The 27,824-nt window shown below is 43.0% G+C and overlaps 1 protein-coding gene across 1 annotated transcript in view; it reads left to right on the top strand.

The window, feature by feature from the left end:
* Positions 1-27,824, top strand: part of Piezo2 (piezo type mechanosensitive ion channel component 2) — a 369,017-nt gene that overhangs the window by 186,368 nt on the left and 154,825 nt on the right. The window contains exon 4 of the mRNA XM_085833455.1: positions 15,980-16,022. Within this exon, the coding sequence (XP_085689581.1) occupies positions 15,980-16,022 (43 nt within the window). The remainder of the gene's footprint in view (positions 1-15,979; positions 16,023-27,824) is intronic.

Raw genomic sequence — 27,824 nt, 5'->3', positions numbered from 1 at the left:
AAAGCTATACACTTACCATTTTCTTTAGAAGGTTAAAAAATATCATAGTAGAGCAACTGTGGTTGTGTCCTGTAGTTCCATGGTGATAGGAGGGACCTCTGAGTACTAGTGCTCTGTCCCTCCCCATGGACTGAGGTGGCACCCCTGACTTCTGTCATTTCAATGTGTAACTTGAGTGGAGCATATGAATTAGAGTACTCCTTGTGTGTATGCTATGGCATCGAGCTCCCTAAAACACAAGGAAGAGTGTGCAGATTTGGGGTGTTCGCAGAGTTTGTCCTGAGAGAGGACCATGCTAGAATAGAAAGGAGAGAAAGTCAGGTCCCTTGCGATGGCATCTGTCCCTGTCCTCCAAAGGCCCTGCCTAAACTTTATTTAAAATGGGCCCAGTACAACAACTTTTGAAGTACAAAGCTGTAGATTAAGTCCATAGCAAGAAAAGTTTGTTTGTTTGTTTGTTTGTTTGTTTGTTTGTTTGTTTAAACATTCTAGTGTTATTTGATGATGGGGGAAAAAGAATTGCCATCTGGCTATAGTAGGTCAGGATTTCACTACTTGCAGTAGGATGTCCCTGTTCATCCAGCACCTGGTCTTGGTGTCTGTGGGCATTTGCTGTTCGCTCACTCTCTCATTTTCCTTGAGTTCTACGTTTCAGTAGGGTAGTGAGCCAAGATGTTTGGGCTCATCTGATACACATGGACATTCTCTGTGCTCTGATTTATCCTGCAGCTGCACTGAGTGCTGTGTTTACATAAAGACCAATGTGCGGATACCTTTTCACCAGCAACTGCAGGACTACAGTTAGCCAAAAGCTTAGTGTGGGGTTGTAAATCTCTCTGAGTGAGCACAGAGACAAAGCACCTTTTCTGCCTCTTCCTGCTCATGCATCTGAATTAAACCATCAGGCAGGGAGGAAGGTGAAGTCCTGTTAATGGTTTCTGCACTAATGGGCCAGAGGAATGTTTGGCTTAGAGATAGCATGCCTGGCTCTGAATTCCCCTATGCTGCTTCTCCCCACTCGAAGGCTGACCCCATGTGCTCTGAGTTATAACCCAGAATGACACATGCTGGCCAGGAAAATGGGGAGAAATAACTGCTTCAAAGGAGGGAGTCACAAATCTCCTTAGGTCACCAATAAATAAGTGGGACTTTTGGCTAATTCAGCACTGGATCCAGGAAAAGCTGTTGGGCTTAAAATGGATTTGAAGAATACGCCGAGAGGGGATGAGGGCCCGAGACATACGTGACTAAATCTTGTGTTCCATTCTTAGGACATTTATTCATGAACAGCAAACCTTTTCATTTGCTTTATTTAGGGCCTGTGAGTATTGGGGACTGAAGGCAGGAAGTGAAACTTTGTCCCCTCCTTTCAGAAGATAAGTGATCAGCAATATGAGGGATTGAATGTGGGTACGCAAAGTCACTCTCGCAAAGGCATAAACATCAGCAGACTGTGATGCTCAGAACAAGTGCTGTGCCTCAGTTTCCCTTTTTAAGTTGCTGCTTGTTTTGTTTTGTGCTCCACTAGACCCCTGAGTTAGAATCCCCCAGTGATCTTTGATTTGAAGGCCTCTGCGTTTTCCCTCTTGGTCCAATTTCCCCTCTCCCTGTCTGTGATCGTAAAACACAGACACTGGTTTTAAAACCAAAGGATTTGTCGGAGCTCTCCTAATGGCCTCAGCTTGAGTGGCTATGGATTGCTTCCATGTAACATCAGATTGGGAAGGCAGCGTGAGTACCATTTCTTTTTTTTTTTTTTTTTTGGTTTTTCGAGACAGGGTTTCTCTGTATAGCCCTGGCTGTCCTGGAACTCACTTTGTAGACCAGGCTGGCCTCGAACTCAGAAATCCACCTGCCTCTGCCTCCCGAGTGCTGGGATCAAAGGCGTGCGCCACCACGCCCGGCTGTGAGTACCATTTCTATTACCGAATTACATACAGGTGTTAATCCTCCATCGACTAAATGCATTAATCCCCATTTATGTTTTGGGGGTGGGGTGGGGAATGTTCTCCCTTCGTACGCATTTCACGCCCCCAAAGATGCAGTTCTGTATCTTCGATGGGACTTGAAGCATACAGAGAGAGAGAAATGAAGTAAAGAGAGCCCCAATTGTTCTCTGTCCAAATGCCTGTGGGCTGTAGCTGGTTTGTGTCTGTTGCAAATCTAGAGGAAGAGGAACATTTGCCTTCCATCTTGGGTCTACTTAATACCTAATATTTGAAAATATTCGCTATGTATGGGTAGGCTTCTTAAAAGCCGGTGAGTATTGATTGCTTCTCAGCTGCTACAGATTAAGATCTCAGGGATCCTGCCGTGTGCCAAGAGATTACTCAGACATTCTTATGCGTGAATGTCATCTTCTCAATATTTATCAGTAAAAAAAGCATGGTCCCGGAGAAACGGCTTCTCTATTGCAAGCTAGGTTACATCAGCATTGTTCCAGTGACCTGCGGGGCACCCTCCACATCATTGGCTCCTCCACAGCTAACTAGTTCCCTAAGAGAGGTCTGGATACTGCGCTTCACTTATTGTCCTCGCCAGCCCATTTAAGTTCCTGTGCCTGAATCAGAGGCCCCCATAGATGTTTTGGGGGCCAACAATGTAAGGAAACAAAGGAAAGGCATCCAGGAAGTGTGGAGCCTGCCTCTTTTGCCTGTGTGTGTGACCCCATGACCCAGTGCAAAGCTCCCCCCTTCCTTCTGTCTTCAAAATATAAATGCTGGCATCCCTTTCACACAAACAGGTTGGAAGAGGGTTGTATGGCAAGGAATGAAGTCTCTTCTCCCCACCTGCTTTCTTCCCCTTTCTCCTCCTTCTGTTTTAATTGACACTGGAGATCAGTCTTTGAATTCCTGGGCTTCGCTGTTCCTCCTGCCAATGCCTCTCCAGTGACCTAAGTACACCACCACAGCCATGGGGACAAAGTGTGCTTTTCCTTTGTACTCTGTAGTTTCCAAGTTGGGTGTCACAAAGTGTCCAGGATAGCGGGTCACAGCCTATGGGTCACGATCCCCTTGGCAAAGCTCTATGCTCCCCAAATGTTTACATTATGATTCTTAACAGTAGCAAAATTACAGTTATGAAGTAGCAATGAAAAGAACTAGATGGTTGAAGGTCACAACTGTATTGAAGGGTTGTAGCATTCGGAAGGCTGAGAGCCACTGTGCTTCTTTCACCATGCTTCTAGTCAGTTGAGAGCCAGCTTTTCAGACAAAGATCGTCAACCACTGTTGCCTGATGATGCTCACGTTCCTGCTGGCGATGCAGGTCTTCAGGAAGGTCCTGGAGAGAGGGGCTAGGGATGGAAGTGGTTTACTGAACATGAAGAAAATGACCTGAGAGTCCTCTTTCAACAATTCCTGCTTTTAGTTTGTCCCGTTCATCACAGCAGGGGACTAGAAGGACTGATATACAACTTAGCACACAGTGGAGTGTGCTTTCTGAGGCTTACAGATGGCTACAGGGTTTTTTTTTTTTTTTGCCCATATTTTGTCCATACTTCATTTGCTGGAACCAGGTTTCTAGCCTCTTACTTGAGGCTATTTCTCCTGGTTGACTGAGCGGATCTCCCGCAGTTACAGTCATGAGAAATAGGTCCCTCATACTGATTTGTTTCCAGTTGCTGTGATAGAACACTGTGACAAAGAACAATTTAAGAAGGGAAAGACTGTGTCTAAACTCACAGTTCTGGGTTGACGATGGCAGCAAAGTTGAGACAATAGGAACTTAAAAAGAGCTAAGCTGCAGGCACAGTGAGGCAAGAGAGGATGAGTGCGCGCACACTTACTATTGCTCAGCTTAACGTCTTTGCTCTTACACACTCTAGAAGGCAAACATCAGGAATGATGTCATCCACACTGGGGGAGGGAGGAGGTGGTCTTACTTCAACTAATACAACAAAGACGATTCTCCACAGACACGTCCCAAGGCCAACCTGATGTAGACCGTTCCCCCACGAAGACTCTCTAGTCAAGTTGACAGTCAAGAGCAACCATTAGACCCTTATTGGTGTACCACAAACAAGTAACAACAAACCCCACGGGAAAGGACTGGGGTTTAGGATTTAGAGATATCTGTGTGGTCAGGACTCTGACTATAGGTGAGTCTAGGCTGTGAGGATGGATTCCCAGAACCGACTTATGAAGACCTCAAGTACCTGCCAGACTCCAGCACATCCAGCTTTAGAGAAGCCAGCCAGCTTCTCAGGTGCTCCCAGCCCTGAAAGGTGAACGGTCCCTGTTCCCTGACTCGGATGGGCAAACAAACCGATCCACAGAGGGAAGTTTGGCTAGGAAAGGTGTCCTGATGATGGAAAGGCAGAAATCCATACCTCAGAGCCATCAAGCCAACTTGGGCTGTGGGTATGGCTGAGAAAGAATGAAGGATGCCATAAAAGGCAATTCAGATTGTAGTCCACCCTCACCGCAAGTCTGGAGATGAGAGACAGAGAGAGAGAGACAGACAGACAGAGACAGAGACAAAGCCAGGGAGAATATGAACATTTACTAACATACAGGAACTTCCTTTTCATATAAATTATTGCATTTTGACTTTTATCTTCATTTTTCCATTGTATATCTCTTGTATGTATATACCTTTGTATGTATGTATGAATGTATGTATATACACATATATATCTACATACATACACACACACACGTAGCCTTATGATCGCAATGACCTGTTCCCTAGTAAACTGTGTTCCCATGAATTATATGATACAATATTGTTAACCATGGCCATCCTCTTAACCAATCTCTCACCATCCCCACTTCTCTCTCCTCTTTCCTGTGTCTTGGTACCATGCTCCCACCTTCTGTTTCTGTGGCCTCCACTTGTTGAGATCCCACATATGAGTGAGACTGTAGGAGTGTGTCTTCTGGTGCCTTGATCTGTTTCACTTCACAATGATCACCATGTTTATTCACAGCAGATGGCAGCACACTCTTTTGGGGGGTCCTTAGTGTTCCATTGCACAACCATACCATGTTTTCCTTATATCTATAAGGAAAATATATATTGGACATCGCTGTTCACAATAGTCCTTGACTTTTCATTCAGACATGATACCCAACTCCTAACAGCAAAGCTAATTAAAATAATTTAGAATTAAGCATTTCGGCAGTGCTCCCAACACTAAAACAATCTTGAAATAACATTGTTTGAAAGTGTGATAAGCAATGAAATTTTTACATACAGTTAATTAATAGATTGAGTGACTATTATCAATTACATTAAAATTGGAGAACTGTAAAGCACCTGGGGCCTCTGTTGGATAAGTCAGCACCATGCTGTTCTGTCTGCATTTGACTCGGATGTGGAGAATTTAAGTCACCTTTTGCAAGTCAAATTTATGCTTGTGGATTTTTGTTTTCATGTCATTGAGGGTGTCAGTGTCTCCTGTGTTGTTCTATTTGTTTTTGTAAGCGAACACATGTGACACGTGCTACCTGCGATTTGGAATTTTTTGCTTCATATAAACAAAGTCATATGAGAAAACTGTCACTCTATGTAAGCTGCCAGAAGGGACAGTAAGGAGGAATCGGTCATCAGATCAAAATCTAAGAACCCTCCACTGAAAGTCGGAGCGCCACAAGAGTGTGCAAACAAGAGAAGGGGAAATCGTTATATTCTATTTTCTTCTTCTCTCAAGAGGATGGAAGTGTGCTTGGATTGAGCAGATATGATTGCTCTCTAAGGCACGCTGGCCAACCTTACCTCTGCTCATTGCCCCAGCGTTTCCTCCGTTGACACACACACAGAAAGCTGGCAGGGCAGGGCTGCTTCCGGTTTCTGCCTGCAGGATCTCCAAGATTTGATTCATGTTCTCACATGAAGAACAGCTTCATAAACACCAGGCTGAACACAGTGATAGGCCTGGTGTGCTCTTGATGAAGAACTCACATTTAAGCAAGTGCAGTTTGTTCCTTTGACCTGAGGCTTTCTATGCGTTTCCTGTAAGATAACCTAGGAGAGTATTGGCAAACATACACTAAAAGGAAAAGTTTATGACATAAGGAAAATTAACTGAAGCCACGGAACATAGTGATATGCTAAAATACAAAGAAAAGGTGGCAAAGCTTTTTCCTTCATTTCAAAATACAAACCTTGATAAATAGCTTTGCTTAAGAGTGGTGTGTGTTTGTGTGTGTATGTGTGTGTGTACTGTGTTGTGTTAGAATGCAGAGGTAAGAGAGAAAATTGGATTGTATTGTCCTAAGGTTGTGGATCACTGACTGTATTGCAGTCTTATTCACTTAAAATTCTTTCTGAGAACTGGAGAGATGGCTCAGTGATTAAGAGCACTTGATGCTCTTCCAGAAGCACAGGGTTCCGTTTCCAGCACCTATATGACAGCGTGCAACTGTCTGTAACTCCAGTTGCAGGAGATCTGGCTCCTTCTACTCCCTATAAGAGCTCTGGCTCCTTCTACTCCCTATAGGAGATCTGGCTCCTTCTACTCCCTATAGGAGATCTGGCTCCTTCTACTCCCTATAGGAGATCTGGCTCCTTCTACTCCCTATAGGAGATCTGGCTCCTTCTACTCCCTATAGGAACCAGGATCATATGCAGTGTACTTACATTCGTGCAGGCAAAAGATTCAAATAAAATAAAAATTAACAACTCTTTAAAAAAATACTAGCTGAGGGGGCTAGAGAATTGCTCAGCTGTTAAAAGGGCCTACTGTTTTTGCACAGGGCTTTACATTTGGTTCCTACAACCTGCACTGAACAGCTCACAATCGCCTGTAACTTCAGCTCCAGGGGATTTGACACCCTTTACTCACTTCCATGAGTTTCAGAACACACGTGGCATTCATTCACACAAGTTACACACATACACATAAATAAAAATAAAGACTAAAAAATAATCCTAGCCAAAAATCTTGTATTTGTGGCTTTTTAACTATAACCCACATTGTGTGAGAGATGACACAGACATTTTCATTGTAGTTGTGCAAAGACATTAGAGTTGTATTGATTTCCTTCTGGAGAGGCCGGACCTATAGTGTGTGCCCCAATATGGTAGCCGACTCATAGCAAGGTGTGGTATACAGATACAAATCCAAAATCATTTTTCCACAAGAGTTAAATCATTGTCATCTGCCCTGCCAGAATTTCAGGTACTTACTTGATTAATGGCGTTCAGTGATTGCTGGAACCAATACACAAGCTATCAACTCCATGTTTATAATTGACTCAAGGCATAGGCAGCCACAAACTATTGAAGAAAGCTGTGAAAGCTAAGTTGCTAACAGCCTCTGAAGAGTTTCATATGGAAGCCTAAAAAAGAAAGGACATGTGAATCCAATATTCACTCTTAGGATGTCGTGTCATACAAGATCAATACTGCAAGGCTTCTGTTGCTTGTCATAAAGGCTTCTCCACAAGGGCTCTCCCTGGATCCAGCCTTTCCTCTGATAGGCTGGACAAAGTCAAGGTTGCTCACGAGTTGCCTGCCTCCACTCCTGAAAGAAAGTGCATCAACAAAGAAGAGTGGTCAGGAATAGGTTATAATTTGCACTTTTCGGTGACTTTCATCTACCAAGTTCATTGCCCATTTGTTTTTCTTTCATCTCACTTTTATCACACATCATCTTGTGGAGTTCACACACGCACAGCAGAGTCTCATGCAGGAACCTTAGAATCCCACATCTGCTTGAGAACTCAGACACCATATGGTAAGTGTGGTAAAAGCCTGAGGTCGGTTTTCTGAGTATGTGTAATACTTAGGAGACTTATCAAACTCCCATGCACCTGGCTTTGAAATAAGTTGAAATACAGTTATTGGAAATGTCTTCTGAAGTTAACTTTGATTAGAAACAGGCAGAAGACAAATCTAGCGATGGATATCACGAGGTTTTGTTTTGTTTTGTTTTGCTTTGTTTTAAGGTAGATTTTAGAGAGTACCACGGAGGCCTTACAGAAGCAGCCCAGCCCTAAGAAATGCTTAGGACGTTTCTATATCAACTAAAATGTTGACTTACTTTTGCCTAATGGTGGTTCTCTATATATCATGGTTCTCTGCAAATAGTAACCAGCATTTAGATTATGCCCAACAATATTTATTCAAATATGCAATCCACCAGGAACCTTTCTTATATATCACAGCAATTGTTCTGCGTGGACAGTCTGAGCTCCCAGCTCATCCCTTCCATTTATAGTATTATGATGTAGTATACATTACTACAGCCATCTTTCTGGTTTCCTCTATCTAAGGAAGGCATACTCCTCTGCCCATGGTGAGTCTGACCTCTCTACTGATGAGGAATTGGGACCTCCCTTCCTCTCTGGGTCGTCAGCCTCTGCTCAGCCTTTTGCATTCCTTGTGATCAATGAAGGTACTCACATACCACATCTGGAGGACCACATTACCCATCACCCCTGCTCATATTTCAGTGGTACCACCTACTCCCACTTGGTCCATCATCTCTTGACAGTTCTATTGAACTTGACCTTAAAAATAGAAATCTGTCCTTCTTTCCTCCGTTCAACTTTGCACCACTCTCAAAACTATTCTTTCCCACTCCCTTTGCCAACATTCTACTGAAATCTTCCTTTCATTTTGGAGCACAGGGGATGGAAGCCAGGGAGCCAGGTCTTCTACCACCAGCTGCTCTACCAGAGGATCGGTTCCTGGGCTCTGCTTAAACTTCTCTGCTTTGATTCACTGGTTTCCTCCAGAGATCCCAGAGACATCATCAGCTCTCCCTAAACTTGACCACTCATTCCAAAAAAAACCTTCCCCCTTCACAGTCTTGTGCCTCCCTTTTAAAATCCGAATTTTCTCCTCTGAACTTGCTTTCTAAATGTGGATTTTCTCCAGATTCTATTTTTGACCATTTTGTGATAAAAGAAATGTAAACATTCTGGCTGAAGCAGATACGTAAAGAATAGAAAGCCATGCTAACGTCATGGGCATGAATAGGTTGTGACAACATGTCAACTGCAATTTTCCTAATCCGCATAAGGACTGTATGTCTCAGTTTCTCATTGCTCTGTGTCCACATATACATGGAAGATACATAATGGCCACTGCGTTTAAGTTCTCTTAAAGCCTTTGTGTTTGCTGCTTTTTTGGGTTGTTTCCATTGTTCACGTTGGGGACTTTCCAGGAATTGTCAGCTCATAATCCTTCTTATAACTTCTTTATTTGGCAAGTCCGTTATTTCTCCGAAGATACAATCCCATGGGGGTCCTCCCTGCACATCAATTCCCAAACATACTCTTCCCCTTTTGCCTAATTATATACGGGTGTGTGATTGGATGTGGAAAGGGAGGGAAGAGGGGAGGTCAGGGGAAGAAAGGGTGATGATGATGTTGATGTGAAACACATGTGGCTTCTTCAAAGTAAAGCATCTATGTGCACAGGGTGGTTGGATCAGCTCCTTATACTAAAGCTGGTGTTTCTAAATTAGTGAGGAAAAGGAAGAAGTGTATTTGGACCTCTGTAAGAGCAGAGGATTTGCTTAGTTTCTATGGGAGACATACAGAAAATATTAGAATATGAACAGCATAGGTCAGTGAGATCGATGTGCTCGTAAACATTCTATGATTCTTGAAAGATGATGTACACCTCACCTCCACACACACACAGACAGACACACATACACACATACACACACAGAGACACACACACAGACACACACACAGACACACACATACACACACAAAGATACACACACAGACAGACACACACACACAGACACACACACAGACACACACACAGACACACACACACAGACAGACACATAGTTTTCCATATGTTTACAAACTACTACAAAGGGACACATTTCAAACTGCCAGTCCAGTTTCTATTTTAAACCAGAAGTCAAAGGTTTAATTTTAATCCATTATTTAATGAGGGAATTTGCATCTCATTGTAGAATACTTTGAATGTCGATTTTGGTCAAATGAAAGAAAACTCTACTTCTCTCTTACAATTTCATATTGTATTGATGGTTAATCATGGCTTTCTTTTAAACGAGGTTTGAAAGTATTTTCCTTTCAAGAGTTAAAAAAAATGATGTAAATGAAGCCTCTGGCAGAGACTGTATGTGAACAATTTCCTGGTCCTTGAGAGAGCTTTCTGACTAACTGCTATGCCAGGTGGCACGTCTGCCCGCCTGAAAGCCCCTATGGCATATGAAAACCCTCCTGTTTTATAGGCATGCGCTTGCAGAACCCATCACTCTGTGGGTTATGGCTCCGTTTCTGCTAGTTATTTCTAAAGAGCAGAGACAGGCTTAAGTTCAAATCACTTCAGTGCCTGAGACACATTTGGTATAACTAGAGGAAAGATACGCTGTGCCGGGACACATTTTTTAATGGTGTTGTTACATCCTGAAACTAGAAGGAACACTGAGTTACTTTTCTCTGTAATTTGAGTAAGACGTTGGTTGAAAGAATCGATGAGGAGACACAGTGATGAAGGGAGCTGCCAGTGGTGCATAGGTGGAGAATCTTGATTTTCTGACAGCTTATGAAAAAAATAATAACATTGTGTGGAAATTCTCTGATCGTCAGGTCAAGAAGAAGACCTGGGGGTGACTTCTCTGAGGAAACAGAGACAAGCAGAAACAGAGTGGTCATTAGATAGAGCATGCCTCTCTTCAGATAGAGTTCTACAGCTTCAGAGAGAGAGAGATAGAGAGAGAGAGAGAGAGAGAGAGAGAGAGAGAGAGAGAGAGAGAGAGAGAGAAACAACTCCTGCCTCTGCAGCCTGGGAAGTCCAATGGCATGGTGTGGAGCAGCCTTTGGCTGCATCATAGCATGATGGGGTCCCTCACATTGTGAGGCAGAATGAGTTGACAGCTGAAGGCTGTCGATAGCTACTAAAGCCATTAAGGGGACTCCATCAAGTGGAATCTGGATCAAGCACCCAAGCTGTCAAGTAAGGCAAGACCCGGATACAGTGCCCGACACTTGACAAGGTAGGGAGAAGTTGACATTAACTTAGGTCTCTATTTTCTCACATAAACATAGGATAGAATAATAGTACTGATTTTGGTGGCTGTTCAAGGAAATTTACTTAGAGAATACATATAGGACAAGGACTTTGTGTAGGTTTAATGATGTAAGCAGTTAACTTAGGGGCAAACAAAGACCATACAGCTAATGATGAAGGCACTTTTAAGAATTTCTAGCCATTTTGAAGAAAATTTCAAATCAGAAGTTAATAATCAATTAAGTCTCAAAAAAATGACTTCTAACAACATCTGCTCTACTCATAGATCAGGGCCTTGTGTTGCCATCATCAGAGAGTGTCCTCCCACAGCAGATGGGAACAAACCCAGGAAGCCACAGTGAGACAATATACAGAGAGTAAGAGACCTCACAACACTCAATCCAAAATTGGATGATGACTCCATCAAATCCCTCCCCTTAGGGTTCAGGGTCCTCTGTGGAAGAGAGGGGTGGAAAGACTGTAAGAGTCAGCAGAGATGGAGGACATCAAGGAAACAAGGCCTTCTAAACACTGCAGGACTGATGGACAAATGAGGTCATGAACTCACAGAGACTGTGGCAGCATGCACAAGGCCTGCACTGGGCTATGCCAGATGGGATCCCAGTGCTGAGAAGAGAAGTGGACACAAGTTCCCATCCCTAACCCAGAAGTTATCTCCAATTGATAACTACTGGAAAGTAAAGGTTAATTTTCCCATGGAATCTCACTAGAGCTACCAGGGGAAGCCCCAGGGTGTAGGTGGCCAACACAAAACTGGGAAGTGTTTTGCTTCTTTCTCTCACAAGGCTTTGTCTGGGCATTCTGTTTTGTTTTAAACCTTACAGGTACCTGTTATTTTTATGAGGTTTCTTTGTGTGCAAATGTGTGTGCCACAGCAGGTGTATATGTGTGTCTTGTGCTTCTTCTTTGCCTACCCCATTTGTTTGTTTATTTTGTCTAATTCTAGTTTGTTTGCTTGTTTTTATTTTATTGTTTTTGTTGTTGTTTTAGATGCTTGTTTGTATTTGGAAGAAAGAAAGATAAAGAGGAACAAAAAGAGAGAGAGAAAGGGAAGGGAAGGGAAAGGGAAGGGAAAGGGAAGGGAAAGGGAAGGGAAAGGGAAGGGAAAGGGAAGGGAAAGGGAAGGGAAAGGGAAGGGAAAGGGAAAGGAAAGGGAAGGGAAAGGGAAGGGAAAGGGAAGGGAAAGGGAAGGGAAAGGGAAAGGGAAGGGAAAGGGAAGGGAAAGGGAAGGGAAAGGGAAGGGAAAGGGAAGGGAAAGGGAAGGGAAAGGGAAGGGAAGGGAAGGGAAGGGAAGGGAAGGGAAGGGAAGGGAAGGGAAGGGAAGGGAAAGGGAAGGGAAGGGAAGGGAAGGGAGGAAGGGAGGAAGGAAGGAAGGAAAGAAGGAAAAACAGTAATGCAGGCTGTGGATTTGGGTGTCTGAAGAGGATCTGGAAGGAGTTTGGGATGGGAAACCTAGTCAAAATATACTGCATGAAAATAATCCATTTTGGGCTGGTGAGATGGCTCAGTGGGTAAGAGCACCCGATTGCTCTTCCAAAGGTCCGGAGTTCAAATCCCAGCAACCACATGGTGGCTCACAACCATCCGTAATGAGATCTGATTCCCTCTTCTGGAGTGTCTGAAGACAAATACAGTGTACTTACATATAATAAATAAATAAATCTTAAAAAAAAAGAAAACCACTGAATTAAAAAAAAAAGAAAATAATCCATTTTGAAAACAATAAAGTCTTACTAATAAGAGGATGGTCAAAAGGATAAGCAGGGGAAAGCCATTGCACTAAGCCTGCTGACAGGAGTTTGAACCCCAGCATGTACATGTTGGAAAGAGGTAGCCAACTCCACAAGTGGTCCACTGACCGCCACACTTGTCCTGTGGTGTGCACATGCTCCTTCCCAGAAACACACACAAACACACAAATAATTTGTAAAACTCTATGTAATTTTTAAAAAAGATAATAAGCAGACCAAGCTATAGGATGAGAATAAAGAGGTAGAATATTCTTTGCATGAAAGGAGCAGTTGCTAAAATGTTCTTTGGGGAGCTGCCTCCCAAGAGCCAATGCTAAGAGGCCTTGGAGGTATTATGGAGTCTCATCACCTAGGGAATACTCAGGTCGGATACAGGAACTTCCTTCTCAAGTGAATCGCAATAGACTACAGCGTAACTCCATCCATTCTCTACCATCTTCCGCTCTAGATTACAATTGTGTTGATTAGGATGTCGGTGCACTAATGAGCACTCTTTAAATGTGAAGAATCATAATTCATGATTTCTAATTACACCATCCAAGATTGAGAATAAAACCAAACCGCTCTGATGTGAATTTATCTCCTCCTGGATGTAAACGGTTTCTTTCTGTGATTTGCCTTTTAGCCTTCTCTCAGGTACAGTGACCCTCCTTACCCATGGGCACTTGTTCTAAGACTCCCAGTAGATGCTAAGATGAGAATAGCAAAAAGCCCTACAACTTCTGCATTTTTGCTTGTATACACACTTCTGATAACACATTACTTCTACATGAGACTCAATAAGGTTAAGGACAATAACAGCTCATAAAATAGAATAATTATGGCAATCTACTGTAATGAAAGTCATTTAAAACTTGTGAGCCATTTATTTCTGGAATTTTCCATTTAATATTTTAGACCACAGATGACTGTGGGTTCCTGGTACCATACCATGGAAAACCACAGGTGAGGGACCCCTGTAAATCTCATTTGAAAAGTGTTCAATCGAGGAAGTTGGCCGTGTGCTTTTGTTTTCTCTGCTGTTTTTGACATGTGGGGCTGCTTTGGCAAAGGCGAATAATATCAGTTTACTGCTGTAGACCATGGCTAATGGCTTTAAAAGAATTCTTCAGCAACTGCATAATGAGCTGCCAAAAATATTCTCTGTGCCAAAGGATCTGGGTATGTCTGTTTCATTTATTGAGAAATTCTTGTTTTATCATGGCTAAGTGCTCACCAAGGACATAAAAACCCAAACCTCTAATGTAGTTGGGGCTGAAGGGCAGAAACCATATTTTAATGTATCCGGACCCATTTCTAGCACATGCAGATGGTGCACGAGTACCAACAGCAGAAGTGGATGAGCCTGTGATGTGAAGGGCCTCGAGATACTGCAGAACTGACAGAAGGTCTTCTACTGTCTCCATGATGCATGGATCAGTGGAGCCACCTCGATTTTTCCAAACTGTACCAGATGGCTTGAGCCAAAGACCATGCAGGACCTTATCTTGACTGTTTGATTAAATTTACATTTTATGGAAATCACTTAGGGCCTATTTCTTACTGAAAGCTACGTGTTCACCATCACTTGCATTTTAATTTTACCTTGATGGTAAATTACATCAATTAGGAAAAAGGATTTTCTTAGAATTAGAAGAAAAATAAGCCTGAGAGTACATCGAGAAGATACAGAAAAAACAGTGAAGGTAGAGGGAAATTACTGTACTTTGGTTTTCATTGGAAGCAGAAATTGGGAAGATCAAGATGCATCTTGTTCTATCAACCCCTAGTTCGCCTTGATTATCAGTTTTACCCTCAGACAGGAATCATCATTCTTATAATTAGGTCCAGGCAGTGGCCAGCTGGAGCACTTGATTTCTACTAACTGGCATGTATTCTACACCACTGTCTTACTGGTAGGAGTTCTGGAGTAGGTCATCTTCAAAGAATTCCTGTGAAAAGGATCCTCCATTGTCTTGCATGACATTCACAGAACGAAAGTTATTTATATGCAGCCCAATTCTCTGGGTTGGAGGCCAAGAGAAATCCCTGGCCTCGTTTAATTTAAGTCCCACTCAAGGAGCAAATTGGAACTCAGCAGTGTCCCAGTGATGTCATTCCAGAAAATGCATCTGAATGTCACTTAAATCAGTATGCCATTCCTCCTTGAAACTTAGGCTTCCACTGTGTATTTTTAAAATTATCTAAAACACTCCATTGTGACCAGTTAACATAGACCTGGCCTCCTGGTGAAGCACTGTCTTAATGGACTCTCAAGACGAATTCAACCTCTCTTGAGATTAGTCCAGACAACCCTTGGGGTTCCTTAGTCCTGTGTAATCGCCTGTCCTCCAGGAAGCTTCCCTGCCCTCTGGACATCTGTGTGGTGATTTGAAGATAAAGTATTTGAGACAGAGTTATCAAGAGAGTCAGTGCCAGTCTAGCTAGTTTCATTGGATTTGTGAACATCTTCTTGGCAGCCTCCAGAGACTCAAGGCTGACATCTCCACTTAGGTTTTCAGCATAAACCATCAGTAAACAACCTGAAATAATCTTTTTTGGTCATTAGCTGGTACGCACACAACTTACTAACTAGGGGCCAGTTGGGGAACTATTTCCCATAGTGTCTAAAATAAAACTGTAAAAACACTGTAGATTATCAACAAACCCTTAACTTCAGCACATGCACAATGTCTACTAGAATAGTATTTAGTAAGTGTTAGCAATTTTGTGGGTTATGTGGATCCTGTCTCTGGTTCTCATGTTCACACAGCAAATACTCTTAGGGACTCAGCCATCTTCCAAACCCCATTTCATTATTTTTAATGAGACTGGGACTCGTGTTTTTCTCAACTGAGATGTCTGGACTGTGATTGCTTGCAAACGTCAGTCTAATGCAATCCCATTTGTCTGATTTTGCTTTTGTAACATTTGATGCATCCAGAAAAACTCATCTCGTGGGAGAAGAGCCAAATGGTGGGCTACAAGAAGCTGGAGAGTCTTTTGGGGGTCGGCGGCGGTGGTCAAGTACAAAATTACAATCTGATAGGAGAGATAAACACCGGTGCTGTATTACAGTGTTTAATTTAACTGAGCTAAAACCATGAGTGAAGACTTCAAATGTTTGCATTAGGAAGGAATGATGAATATTTGATATGATGAATTTAATATTCTGCACAAAGGCCATGTGCAGACTGGATGTGGCAGAGATGACATTGATGGAAGCAGCAGAGTGACAATGAGTCCATGACTATGCTGACTCTGGTCTCTTTACCTTGCAGGCTCAACATGGGAAAAGACCTTCCGGCAGATTGGCTTTGAAAGGTAAGCCAGGGTAGCACATTTAGCCACTACTGTCCCATTTTATTCTTGTGGATTTTTCCATGGTGAACCAATAGGGTTGCCCTGGCTCCTGTGACTTGGTAGCCTTGGAAATGATGTTACCTTCTGTCTCTTGCCTCACTGTCTTTCTAAGGTTAGTGCTTTGTTTTATAAAATCTTTGCCTAGTAATTTTAATACTTAAGAGACTGAGGCCGGCAGGAAGATCGACAGTTAAAGGCTCGCTTCAGTGGCCTTACCTTACATGGTAAGATTAGGGCTATTCCGGATCACATGGAAACTTGTTTCAAAATAACAAAACATAAAATACAAATAAAACCCCCATGTGTATAAAGAGGGAAATAAAGAAGAAATTGAGTGCTGATGTGCGAAAGCTTGAGCTACAGAACACTCTGAAAGGTTAGTTCTATAACCGAAGAGTTCTAGCAGGTAAAGTTGACCTGCTGTTGTCTCTATACACTTGTTTTAATACAAATACATCTGTATTTATATGGATTGTTCACAATTGTTAAAGCATATGCATCTTACCAGCTCTAAGATGATGCTGAGATCCTGTCACCTGCTCCTAAGCATTTCTGAAACTACATCTTCCTGAAACACAAGGAGATGACTCCCAGTGGCTTTGGGAAGGTGGCTGCAGTATCTACTCAGTGGTGCTCAGTTGAGCTACCTGTCCTTAGAACTGAAAGGCACAGAGCAAATGGCTTTCTCCCAGGAACATACCGCATCTAATACAAAACTTTTAACATGGATATAGCCATTGAATCAGAGAGAAGTGATTTTATATTGTTTCAAAAGCCATTTCTAACTAATGATTTTTTTAAAATTTGATGGATCAAGTCAACAGAGTGCTGAAAACATACAGAGGAAATAATAAAGTGCTTAAAATACTTCATTTTTTCAGTAGTGACAGAAGACAGTCCTTACCAGGCCCTCTGTGAGTGACAGCATTAGCTTTGCCATCTTTGTAAGCAGATTAGAAAGATTTGTCTATTTCCAGATACGCATGTCTCCTCCCCCAGCACTAACGCGGTTTAGTCTCCTGTAACTTCTTATGGTTAGCTCCTAAGGATATCAGAGAGGAGAGTGGGAGGGTACTAGGGAGGGACAGCCAACTCCACAGAGATAGGGAAGGATGCAGTGTGGAGTCTCTGCCACAGCCTCTTCTTTTTGACTTTTCTTTCAAATTATGAAATTTTTTCGGCACACCCAAAGCAGGAAAAATAGCAAAGTAGATGTACCATCTCTACCACTCAGCTTCAGCAAGACACCATTCTTTCTGTGTCTTCTGTCTCTGTTTGTCTCTCCCTCTCCCTTCCTGCATCCTTCCCTATCTTTTTCTCCCTCTCTCTCTCCTTCCTCCCCCTCAAATATATTAAAGAAAGTCTCTAGCATTGTGTCATTTCTGCCATCTCGGAAGCAGCAGAGGGACATTTTCTTCCAGAACTATAACACTGGTGCCATTCCTAACGCTGCAAAATAGGGAGTGAGTCTTAGGATCGCTTAAGGCCCACTCAATATTTAAATTTCCTGATCCCATGAAAAATGGCAATTTTCTTGGTTTGGATAGCTTCTTTATTTAGATTAATGTTCCATAATTCTTCCTGGCTTCTTTTCTTCCCCACTGACTTTTGGAGAAACTGGACCTGTCAATTGTCTTACAGAACACTAAGTATCACGGATCTTTCTGCAAGGGTGCATAGGTTCTTATTCTACCTACGATGTCCTGTTAGCATTTGGGAATAGTTCCACATCATCTTTCTGTCCTGACAGATCTGTTGAGCTTCATGGTTTCTGTCACAGTGAGCTGTCTCACATTGGCCCAGATCATGTCCATCTGTTCCTCTAAAAGCCCTGTATCTCTCCTGAGGAATGGTTCTTTGAAACCACATCTGAACTCTAGAGACTCAGGTCTGGGGTATCATTGATTCTGGGTCCTACCAGTAGCTGGAGTGAGGAAACATACTTTCTAAGAAACATAATGCTAAGTTTAGAATATTTCTAACTCAAGTGTAGCCTTTGGAAGGTTTTAGCTTTCCTGGTTATTGACTTTTACCTTGCTTACTGTAGATATTGACCCTTAAACTTGCTTTATTTCAAAATGCACATTTTACTTTCAAGATAATACTAACAAGATAGCAATAATCAGACTGTGGAGACGTACTTTTCAGACTTGTGTGTCTTAATTTCATGTTCCACTGATAGGTGTGATTGGAAGACTGTAAACTACTGCTGTTTGAAATTGTTTTCTTCTCTTTTAATGGTAATATGCCAAATTTGGTTTATTGGTTGGTGTAACTCCAGTGGCTAAGCTGACCTTTGAACCTATAATATTTCCAGCCTTTCTACTCCTAGAGATGGTCAAAGTTTTCTTTTCCTGTGACAAAATGCTTCAACCGAAGCAATTTACGACAAAAAGTATTCATTCTACCTCCTGGTTCAAGCGATAGTCCTTTATGGAGAAGTCAAGGAGGTAGGTGCTTGAGCCAGCTGTCCACATCAGATCTACAGTCACTACAGAGGAGAAGGAATGATCATGGTCAGCTTGCTTTCTCTGTTTTATGCACGCCATGACTGGAGGCCCAGAGGATAGTATTGCCCAATTTTAGCCTGGGTCTTTCCTTCTTAGTTAACCCAATTAAAATAATTACTCATAGCCATGGCCAGAGACTATGTTCCCAGATGAGCATGGATTCTGTCAAGTTGACAAGGAACACTATCACACACACACACACACACACACACACACATACACCAAAAGACTACCATGAATAGCCTTACACACATCTATATTTTGCCAAATATCTTGAGGATAGACTCACTGTGTACAGTGAGGGAGCAGATGCACACACAATACTGGTAAGAATAACACAGAAGTGGATGCTCACAGTCAGCTATTGGATGGATCACAGGGCCCCCAATGGAGGAGCTAGAGGAAGTATCCAAGGAGCTAAAGAGATCTGCAACCCTGTAGGTGGAACAACATTATGAACTAACCAGTACCCCGGAGCTCTTGACTCTAGCTGCATATGTATCAAAAGATGGCCTAGTTGGCCATCACTGGAAAGAGAGGCCTATTGGACATGCAAACTTTATATGCCCCAGAACAGGGGAACGCCAGGGCCAAAAAGTGGGAATGGGTAGGTAGGGGAGTGGGGGGGGTAGGGCATGGGGGACTTTTGGGATAGCATTGGAAATGTAATTGAGGAAAATACGTAATAAAAAAATATATATATATATAAAAAAAAGAATACCAACTCCCAAATTACCCCCTGTAAGTCAGCACCATTGTTCCCATCAGACAAATATGGCAGTTTCTCTGGTGTCTGAATATGCTGTCATTCTTGAGATTCCCCCCCACACACACACCTGCCATTTGGTGAGAAATGGTATCTTAGTTTCCTTTAATAGTACTTACCTTGGGCCAGTTTTCCATAAAGAACCAGTTGAGATTCTTCAGTGTCTCCCAAGTGAAGGAAGCCCTTTGTGGGAGAGCTTCTCCTGAGATATTCCCACCTGATTCCATGATTGAAAATAAGCTTAATTCCTGGCTTATAGCACACCAGCCCCTTACTTGAGTAATGACTGATTCCATGCTAACAGCTTCCATGCACCAAACACTTACCAAATCATGTCTAGTTCATAGATGAGGACTTGGCCAAGTTTTACTCTAAAGGGACATAAAACACACCTCTTAGAATTTTGCAATCCAAGACAAAAACTCCTGTTGCTGCTTCTTAATGTTGTGGTTGGCCCAGGTTGCCGCTAGAGACAGTAAGTTTGACTACCTTCCAAGAAAACTTTATTTACAAAAACAGGCAGCTGGCAGGATTGGATCATAGCCATCATTTATTGTCTCCCACTATGAACTATGGTCTCACAGATAACAAAGATTTAAAGAGACTTCACAGATTCCTCCTTCAGGCACAGCCCTCATGTTAACCTGTGTTAGACACAGGAGTTCCTGGTTCCCAAAGCTAGGCGTTCAAATGCTCTATCACATAGAAATTTTGGGTTATAGGTCTTTTTGTTTTGTTTTATTTATTTATTTTATTCCTATGTCTCTGGAGTGCTAGCTTCATGCTGCAGGTCTTACTGACTAGTCTCGTTTTTATTACTATGTTGAATAAAACCAGATGGTATAATATCTATACTCCAGTGCCTCCCTTCATCCCCATGCTTCCAAATAAAAACCCTATCAGGACACATAGCAAGTGGCATGTTTATTTTTAAACTGTAATCTCAGCCATTGTTTAAGTGCCTATATGGCAGATCTGCTGAGAGTATTTCTGGTGATTATTTGAGTCTTCAACTGTCATAAAATGCTGCTGTGCTTTCTCATTTGAGGGAAAGGAGTATTTTGTGTATTACATCATATCTTAAAATGGAACAGATGTAAGTCTCTGGAGCTATTGCGCTTGAGTAGGTGTGAAGATGGCCAGCAGGGCTGATTACACATGGCTTTGTTCTTGTTTTCTCCTCAAGGCTGACCTGATCATTGCTTTAATGAAACTTCAAATTTCCCTTTAAATAAAATCTCAGCTGCTTTAGATTAACTGTAAGAGGTGAGATCTTTCTGTGGCTAAATCCTGCTCTCAACGTATCTCATCTACCTGTACGCAACACATTATTTTTAAATGAACTCATGTAAAGGGAAGAAGTCATGTTGTCAAAGGAACCCTCAAAGCTTCTCCAAGAAAAGAAAGGCACAGACTTGCTGTGTTGGTGGTGTGTAGCTGAAAGGAAAACCTATAGGATGTAGGCATACATTTTTTGCAACCTGCTTTTACTAAGGGTTCAATCTCTCCTCTAGCCCACCACCCAGCAGAGGTAGTGGAAGAGAAAAGTCATTAGGATATGGGGGAAGTGGACCCGTTCAGCAACAGTTCCTTGGTGGCAAGCTTGATCTTCTTGGGCAGCAGTTCAATCCCATAGCAAACGCCAAATAGGACTCAACAGCTGCAGACCAGTCCTTTAGGAAGGCAGAGCCCAGGCATGAACCTGCAGCTGCAGTCCAGTCCTGTCAGCAAGCAGACTCCAAGCAGCTGCTGTTCAATCCTGAAGAAACCACCAGGCTCACCAACCGGCCTAAAGCTGCCACAGGAACCTCACGAGCAGTTCTTGGATGAGTTTCTCTCAATGGCAGCGTTACCACAAGCTGAGTTCAATAATGCTATGTAAGGCAAACAAATACATGCCTGCCTTTAGTGAAGAATAATGAGGCAGAGCAAACCAAACCAAGGCTCAGTGCTCATCCCCCACTGTCTGTGGGGTCATATTTATACTCCTTCATCAAGGGTCCTTTCACGTGTTTGCTGTATCAAACATCCTTTCACCTATGTCTGCTTTGAGAAAATATTATTTTCCATGTCTGCTTTAGCAAGACATCTTTTCACCTCTGTGCCCCAGCAAACCATCATTTGACATAACTAACTTTCCAAAGAAAGTTTCCACTTCAGTAGGGTCTGCTCTACCTGCCTCCCACATGTAGTGCTTAGGGGAACCTCCCTTTGAGGAATATGCAGATGTTTCCTCTCTGGATACTCCATGACTGTACACACACTAGCAGAATAAATCTCCATGGTCACGGTCGACATGACTGAATCCATGTTCGGCTCTCAAACAACTGCATGTTTTCCTTGAGAACATCAGGGCTTCATTGCAGAGGTGTGTAATGAAGGAGGTTCCAGAATCTGGATTTCTCTGTTGTCTTGCCCCCCTCCAACATTATAGTACAATATTAATATCCACACAACACAAATAGACTCTATTTGTCATTGTAGAAAAAAAAACATGCTTAACATATTTAATAAAAAACCCCACCCTTTTTTCTGTGCAGATTTTCAAAGTTTCTGGTTATAAATATTTATAATTCATAGCCATCTGCCAACCTCGTCACAGTTATGCTAGGCAGGTGTGGCTGTGTAGACTCCTTGGCACTCTGCTTGTTCTAAGAGTTATAAACTTGGGTGGGTCAAATTCTTGGTGGTTTGGTTCTCCTTTGGACACATGTGACGGAGATCCTGGAACTCTGTGGGGCACAGAGCATCCATGTCAAGTGTCAATGGTGGTACTCGTGCTTCAGTGAGGTAGCATGAGCTGGGAGAACTGTGCGCTGGGTTTTAAACGCTATTACCCGCCGGAGGCATTTGTTACTGCAACATTTAGGAGAAAGGCAGAAAGGTAGGAAAATGCTAGCCAAAGGCCCCACACTAAAGTCAGAATCCAGGGTCTAGACATAGTTTCTCCATCCAAAGTAAGCTGTGGGTTTCATCTGAGAAAGAAAAAAAAAAAATCGTCAGGTAATTAGCCTGGAGCCCAGCAGCCTGCCCACAGTACGACAAGTTCCTGCTTTCAGGGCAAGCTGACTGCTGCCTGTTTAAAAATAACAGGCTTTTACTGATCTCCTGCCCAGTTTCACTTAAAAAGCCAAGACTTTATTCTCAGTAAATGTGTGTTATCACTCCAAGACTCAGATGACATCATGACATCACTGTTAACATTATTGTATGGGGGCGTTTTATTCCATGCTTTCTTATGATCGTGGAATGAAACACCTTGTCACTCCAAGGTACATTTTAAAGTTTAAAAAAAAGTGTAAAATAAAACACTAAACATAGCCCGTTACAGTGAACACAAGTGCTCCTACAGTTATCCAGTGTAGGTAGACATGATTCAGAGGCTTGATTCTGTCTTTGGGGGAGACTGCAGCCTCCTGTCTGCTGTCAGGTTTGTTGTGCCCACTACAGAGAAACATCCACTCATTAGATGCTTCTCAATCATCACTGGCTGCTTGGTGAGGCCTTTGCTGAGACTATGCTCCGACTTTCCCATGACAACTCTCATGTCCTCCTACTATGAAATGTAATACACTATCTGGAAATTCACTTGTATGTATCTTCTCCTTTGCACAGGTAAGTCCTTAAGTATATAAGATAAACTGATCCTTATACTCCAGTACCAGCAGTGACTAGTTATTCAGAAGGAGGTAGAGTAAACGAAGGGCTTCCTGATAGGGCTACTCAGGGCAGTTGGCCAGTGTTTGGAGAGTTGGCTTCAACAGGACCAAAGAGACAGGATCTAGCATTTTCTCGCCATTACCTCACAACAGCCTGCTGGATGATAAGGCCACCTGTGGCCAGGGTGGGCCATTCCTGCTGGGCACAGACTGTGACATGGCTTCATTCTTTTTGTCTGTGTGGAAAATCACTTCATTGCTCTGACCTTTCTTTACATCCACACAGCTCTGGCTTTAAGTCTCTTGACCCCAGCTACTCTGAGTTGGCTCAACTGTCAAAATGAGCGGGCATCCCTTGTCTGCTTTGTTGTCGGGGCATCTTGCATCCATCTGGCTTGGTGCACCAAACTAACTGATGAGCTATGGAAGGAAATTAGGAAGGTTCCCATCCTTCTGTAGCAGTCAAGGAAGATCACACCAACCAACAACAGCCCTTCCACCTTGCAGGGGACTTCAGATCGAGTTTGAAGGTCTCCCAAAGATGTATGTGTTGGAGGCCTGGGCTCCAGGGTGGCTAGATTACTAGGTAGGAAGGGCTGGGGTAGTCCTGGAGAAAGCAAATCACAATAGTCAGAGTCTATCCCTGGGTGCATCTCTGACTTGTGAATAGTCTTTTTCCCAAAGCCCTTCAGCCTACACATATCCCTTCCATTGCTGTTGCCATGATGTGGCCTTCTACTACCAGGCACTTGCCAGAGGACAAGCCATCGGGCCACACCGTTTGGCAATTCAAAACTCTAAAATCGAACAAACTTTCTCTGTATAAGGCTGTCTGTCTCCTGTATCTTCTTATAGTTGTACAGAGCTGACTGATGCTCTAATTCTCTGCCATTTTCCCAGTCTGTCCTGTGATTCCATCTAGAACACCCCCACCCACTTCCTCTCTGAACTCTCCCTCACCCTGAAAGCCACCCCTTAGATGATTCTTTCCTGGTTTACCAACACTGGCTGTCTGCCTCTAGGATCAAGCAATGACCGTATTTATAGAGATTTGTGTACCATATAATCCTGCCTTACCTCTTGGCTCTAACATTATCCTGAGCTTCCTGGGGAAAAGTTCCCTTGTCACCTTTCAGCCTTTGGTTCTAGCCACAGAGTAGGGAAATAAGGAACATCAAAATGGTGCTTGATGAGCAAATTAGGATCCTTGACATAGACCCTGCTGTCACGTTATTTGTTCTTCTCCATATACTTTCGTTACTTTCAGCTTTGCTGTTAGAATGAGTAAGTCCTTCGAGAATTTAAGGCCAAAGTTAAATATTTTATCCTCCAACTTTACCACTTACTGACAGGGTGCTGGGGCTTAACATCACTTTGGCTGACACTATACGTGTTATTTAGAAATAATGAAGATGCTGACACTAAGGGCGGTTGCACAGTATGCTGTTCCGAACAGAAGCTTAGACCCAAGAACAGAGAGAAAACCAACTGAGGAAAATATAGGTTTTCACTTGAAGAGTGGCTTGTATTCTGAACATTCAAGCTGAGGTTATAAATCTGTGATTTATGTATAATATGAAAGGTAGTCATTTATATCAAGGTGTATATTTCTTTGTCTTGCCTCTTGAGGGAACTCCAGAAAACCATGAGCCCCAAATCACCTCATTGCTTTTATCATGTCTACAAGATAAGGAGGGGTGGCTTCCAGTGGAGCTCAGCAGTGTGGTTACTTTCTTTTTTTTTTTATTAGATATTTTCTTCATTTACATTTCCAATGCTATCCCAAAAGTCCCTTATACCCTCCCCCTCCCACACTCCCCTACCCACTCACTCCCACTTCTTGGCCCTGGCATTCCCCTGTACTGTGGCATATAAAGTTTGCAAGAACAATGGGCCTCTCTTTCCACCGATGGCCGACCAGGCCATCTTCTGATACATATGCAGCTAGAGACACGAGCTCCAGGGGGTACTGGTTAGTTCATATTGTTGTTCCACCTATGGGGTTGCAGTTCCCTTTAGCTCCTTGGGTACTTTCTCTAGCTCCTCCATTGGGGGCCTGTGATCCATCCAATAGCTGACTGTGAGCATCCACTTCTGTGTTTGCTAGGCCCTGGCATAGCCTCTAAGCCAACAGTAATTCACGCAGGGCTCATGCAGCACAGCCTTTGGGTTAAATGAATCACTTTGCACTTATGTTGGATGTCTTTTTAAAAAAGGAAATGGAAATCATTCCACTGTAATGAAAGCACTTGTTGGGGTAACTATATTAACAAAACTTCATTTGTGGGTTCATGATAATAAATGTTGACCTTCTAGAAGAGGGGCCTGTACATATCTCACATCATGGGTGTATAAACACTCCTGAAAACTTTAGCAAGCTATTTGAAAATTATAAAAGTTGTCACAGGAAGGGGCTGGTGCAGGGGCTGGAGTAGAAGGCTAGGCAGATGGTTTGGTGGCTAAGAGGACTTCTTTAAAAGCTTAGGGACCTAATAAAACCCGAGCTGGCAGCTTCAGCATGGTGGATGGGTAGAGGTGGGGTGGGGGATAAGCGAATCATGAGACCTCAACTACCCAACATTGTAGCTGAAGCAGTGAACTTTGGGTTTAGTATGAGACTCTGTTCAAGAAATAAGATAGAGGAAAGAAGGGAGGGAGGGAGGGAGGGAGGGAGGGAGGGAGGGAGGGAGGGAGGGAGGGAGGGAAGAGGGAGAATATTCTTCTCTATATTCCTTTTATGTGTGTATGCCTGTGTATGTGTGTGTATGTGTGTGTGTGGTGAGTATGTATGTAGTGTGATTGTGTATATGGTGAGTGGTGTGTATAGTGTGTGTGTAGTGTGTTGTGTTGTCTGAGTGTATGTGTGTGTGTGTATGTGTGTGTGTGTTGTGTGAGTATCTGTGTATGGTGTGTGTGGTATGTGAGTGTGTGTGTATATAGTGTGTATGTGGTATAAGTGTGTGTGTGTGGTGTTTGTGGTGTGTGAGTGTGTGTGTGTGTGTGTGTGTGTATGGTGTGTATGTGTGTAGGGTATGAATTTATGGTGTAGTGTGTGAGTGTGTGTATGGTGTGAGTGTTTATAGTGTGTGTGTGTAGTGTGTTGTACTGTCTGTGTGTGTGTGTGTGTGTGTGTGTGTGTAGTGTGTATGTGGTGTATGTGTGTGTATGGTGTTTGTGGTGTGTGAGTGTGTGTGTATGGTGTGTATGTGTGTAGGGTATGGATGTATGGTGTAGTGTGTGAGTGTGTGTGTGTGTATAGTGCGTATGTGGTGTATGTGTGTGTATGGTGTTTGTGGTGTGTGAGTGTGTGTGTATGGTGTGTATGTGTGTAGGGTATGAATGTATGGTGTAGTGTGTGAGTGTGTGAGTCTGTGTGGTGTGTGAGTGTGTGTGTGTGTGTATAGTGTGTATGTGTGTAGGGTATGAATGTATGGTGTAGTGTGTGAGTGTGTGTATGGTGTGAGTGTGTATAGTGTGTGTGTAGTGTGTTGTGCTGTCTGAGTGTGTGTGTGAGTGTGTGTTTGTGTGTGTGGTGTGAGTGTCTGTGTATGGTGTGTGTGGTGTGTGAGTGTGTGTGTGTATAGTGTGTATGTGGTATATGTGTGTGTATGATGTTTGTGGTGTGTAAGTGTGTGTGTATGGTGTGTATGTGTGTAGGGTATGAATGTATTGTATAGTGTGTGTGTGTGGTGTGTGATGAATGCAGGTGATTTGCCTTTGTGAACTGTTGAGTCTTACCTAGAACTTTGGCTTCCTGCTTGTGAAATGGTAAGCTTGACCTTTGTTAATCCCAGCAGCGGTTTCACTTAATAGACATTTGGGAAAATGATCTGTTTTTCTTTAGAAAAAAAATGTAATCCTCAATTAAAACTTATTTTTCTTTCAAAGCACAACTGAAAGAAAGTATCTCCTGGTTTATAAGCTCGCTCTTTGTTGGACTGGGTCATCATAGCTCATAGAGTCCCGGGGGACAATACATGGCAGTCATCAGAACTAAAGCAGGGCTCCTGGGTGTTTACTTTGGCACCTTGTTCCATGTTGGAAGTATCCTCGTGATGGTTTGGGTTTCACTGGAACTGCGAACAGACAAGCCGTGGAACACATCCCGTAGGGAGTTCAAGCCTGGGTGGTAGCGGCATGCTGGGTGGGAAACAGGAGAGGGCAGGCATGCTATTTGATGCAGGGTAGAACGGAAGCATGGGGTCTGTGAACCTATGAACGGCAGAGCCTGGGAGAGCTGTGATAGGTGCTTGTCGGAGTTTGAATTTGTATTGATCTGCATTCTATGTATACTCCTGAAATCAGATCTTTCATAGCTTTCATTAAAATAAAATACATTTTCTTTGCCTCAGTCAGTGCACCTTAGCTAAGGACAAAGACACTTTGCTCAGGTAACGTGGCACCTTTTATGAAATAGAATTAATAGGAACCTCCTCAGCTTTCCCATAGGATGATGGGAAATGCTCCACCCATCCCCCAGGCACATATACACTTCCATACAAACCATCCTAAATGAACACAAACTCTCTAGCAAACAATTACATCATCAGACCTATAGCCTTGTGGCTTCCTGCCATAGGTAGTGGGAAGAGGAGACAGAAAGACCTCCCATGAGTGCTAATTACCGTGTTTCCTTCCCGTCTTCTCTGCCATCCACCACAGCCACTGCTCTGTTAGTAGTTAAAAAACAAAAAACATAAAACATAGAAGCTTTCACTGGGCAGGACTCTCAACATTCAGGGTTGGCATACCTCCTGACTCAGCATCCCTTCTCAACCATGCTGCTGATCATCATTGGGGGAGGAGCAGTCTCCAATGTCTGAAAGAC

The sequence above is a fragment of the Mus caroli genome, unplaced genomic scaffold (assembly GCF_978045245.1).
Source record: "Mus caroli unplaced genomic scaffold, Mus_caroli_1 scaffold_19, whole genome shotgun sequence".
In the NCBI taxonomy this organism is placed as follows: Eukaryota; Metazoa; Chordata; class Mammalia; order Rodentia; family Muridae; genus Mus; species Mus caroli.
This window is presented reverse-complemented; position numbering and strand designations above follow the sequence as displayed.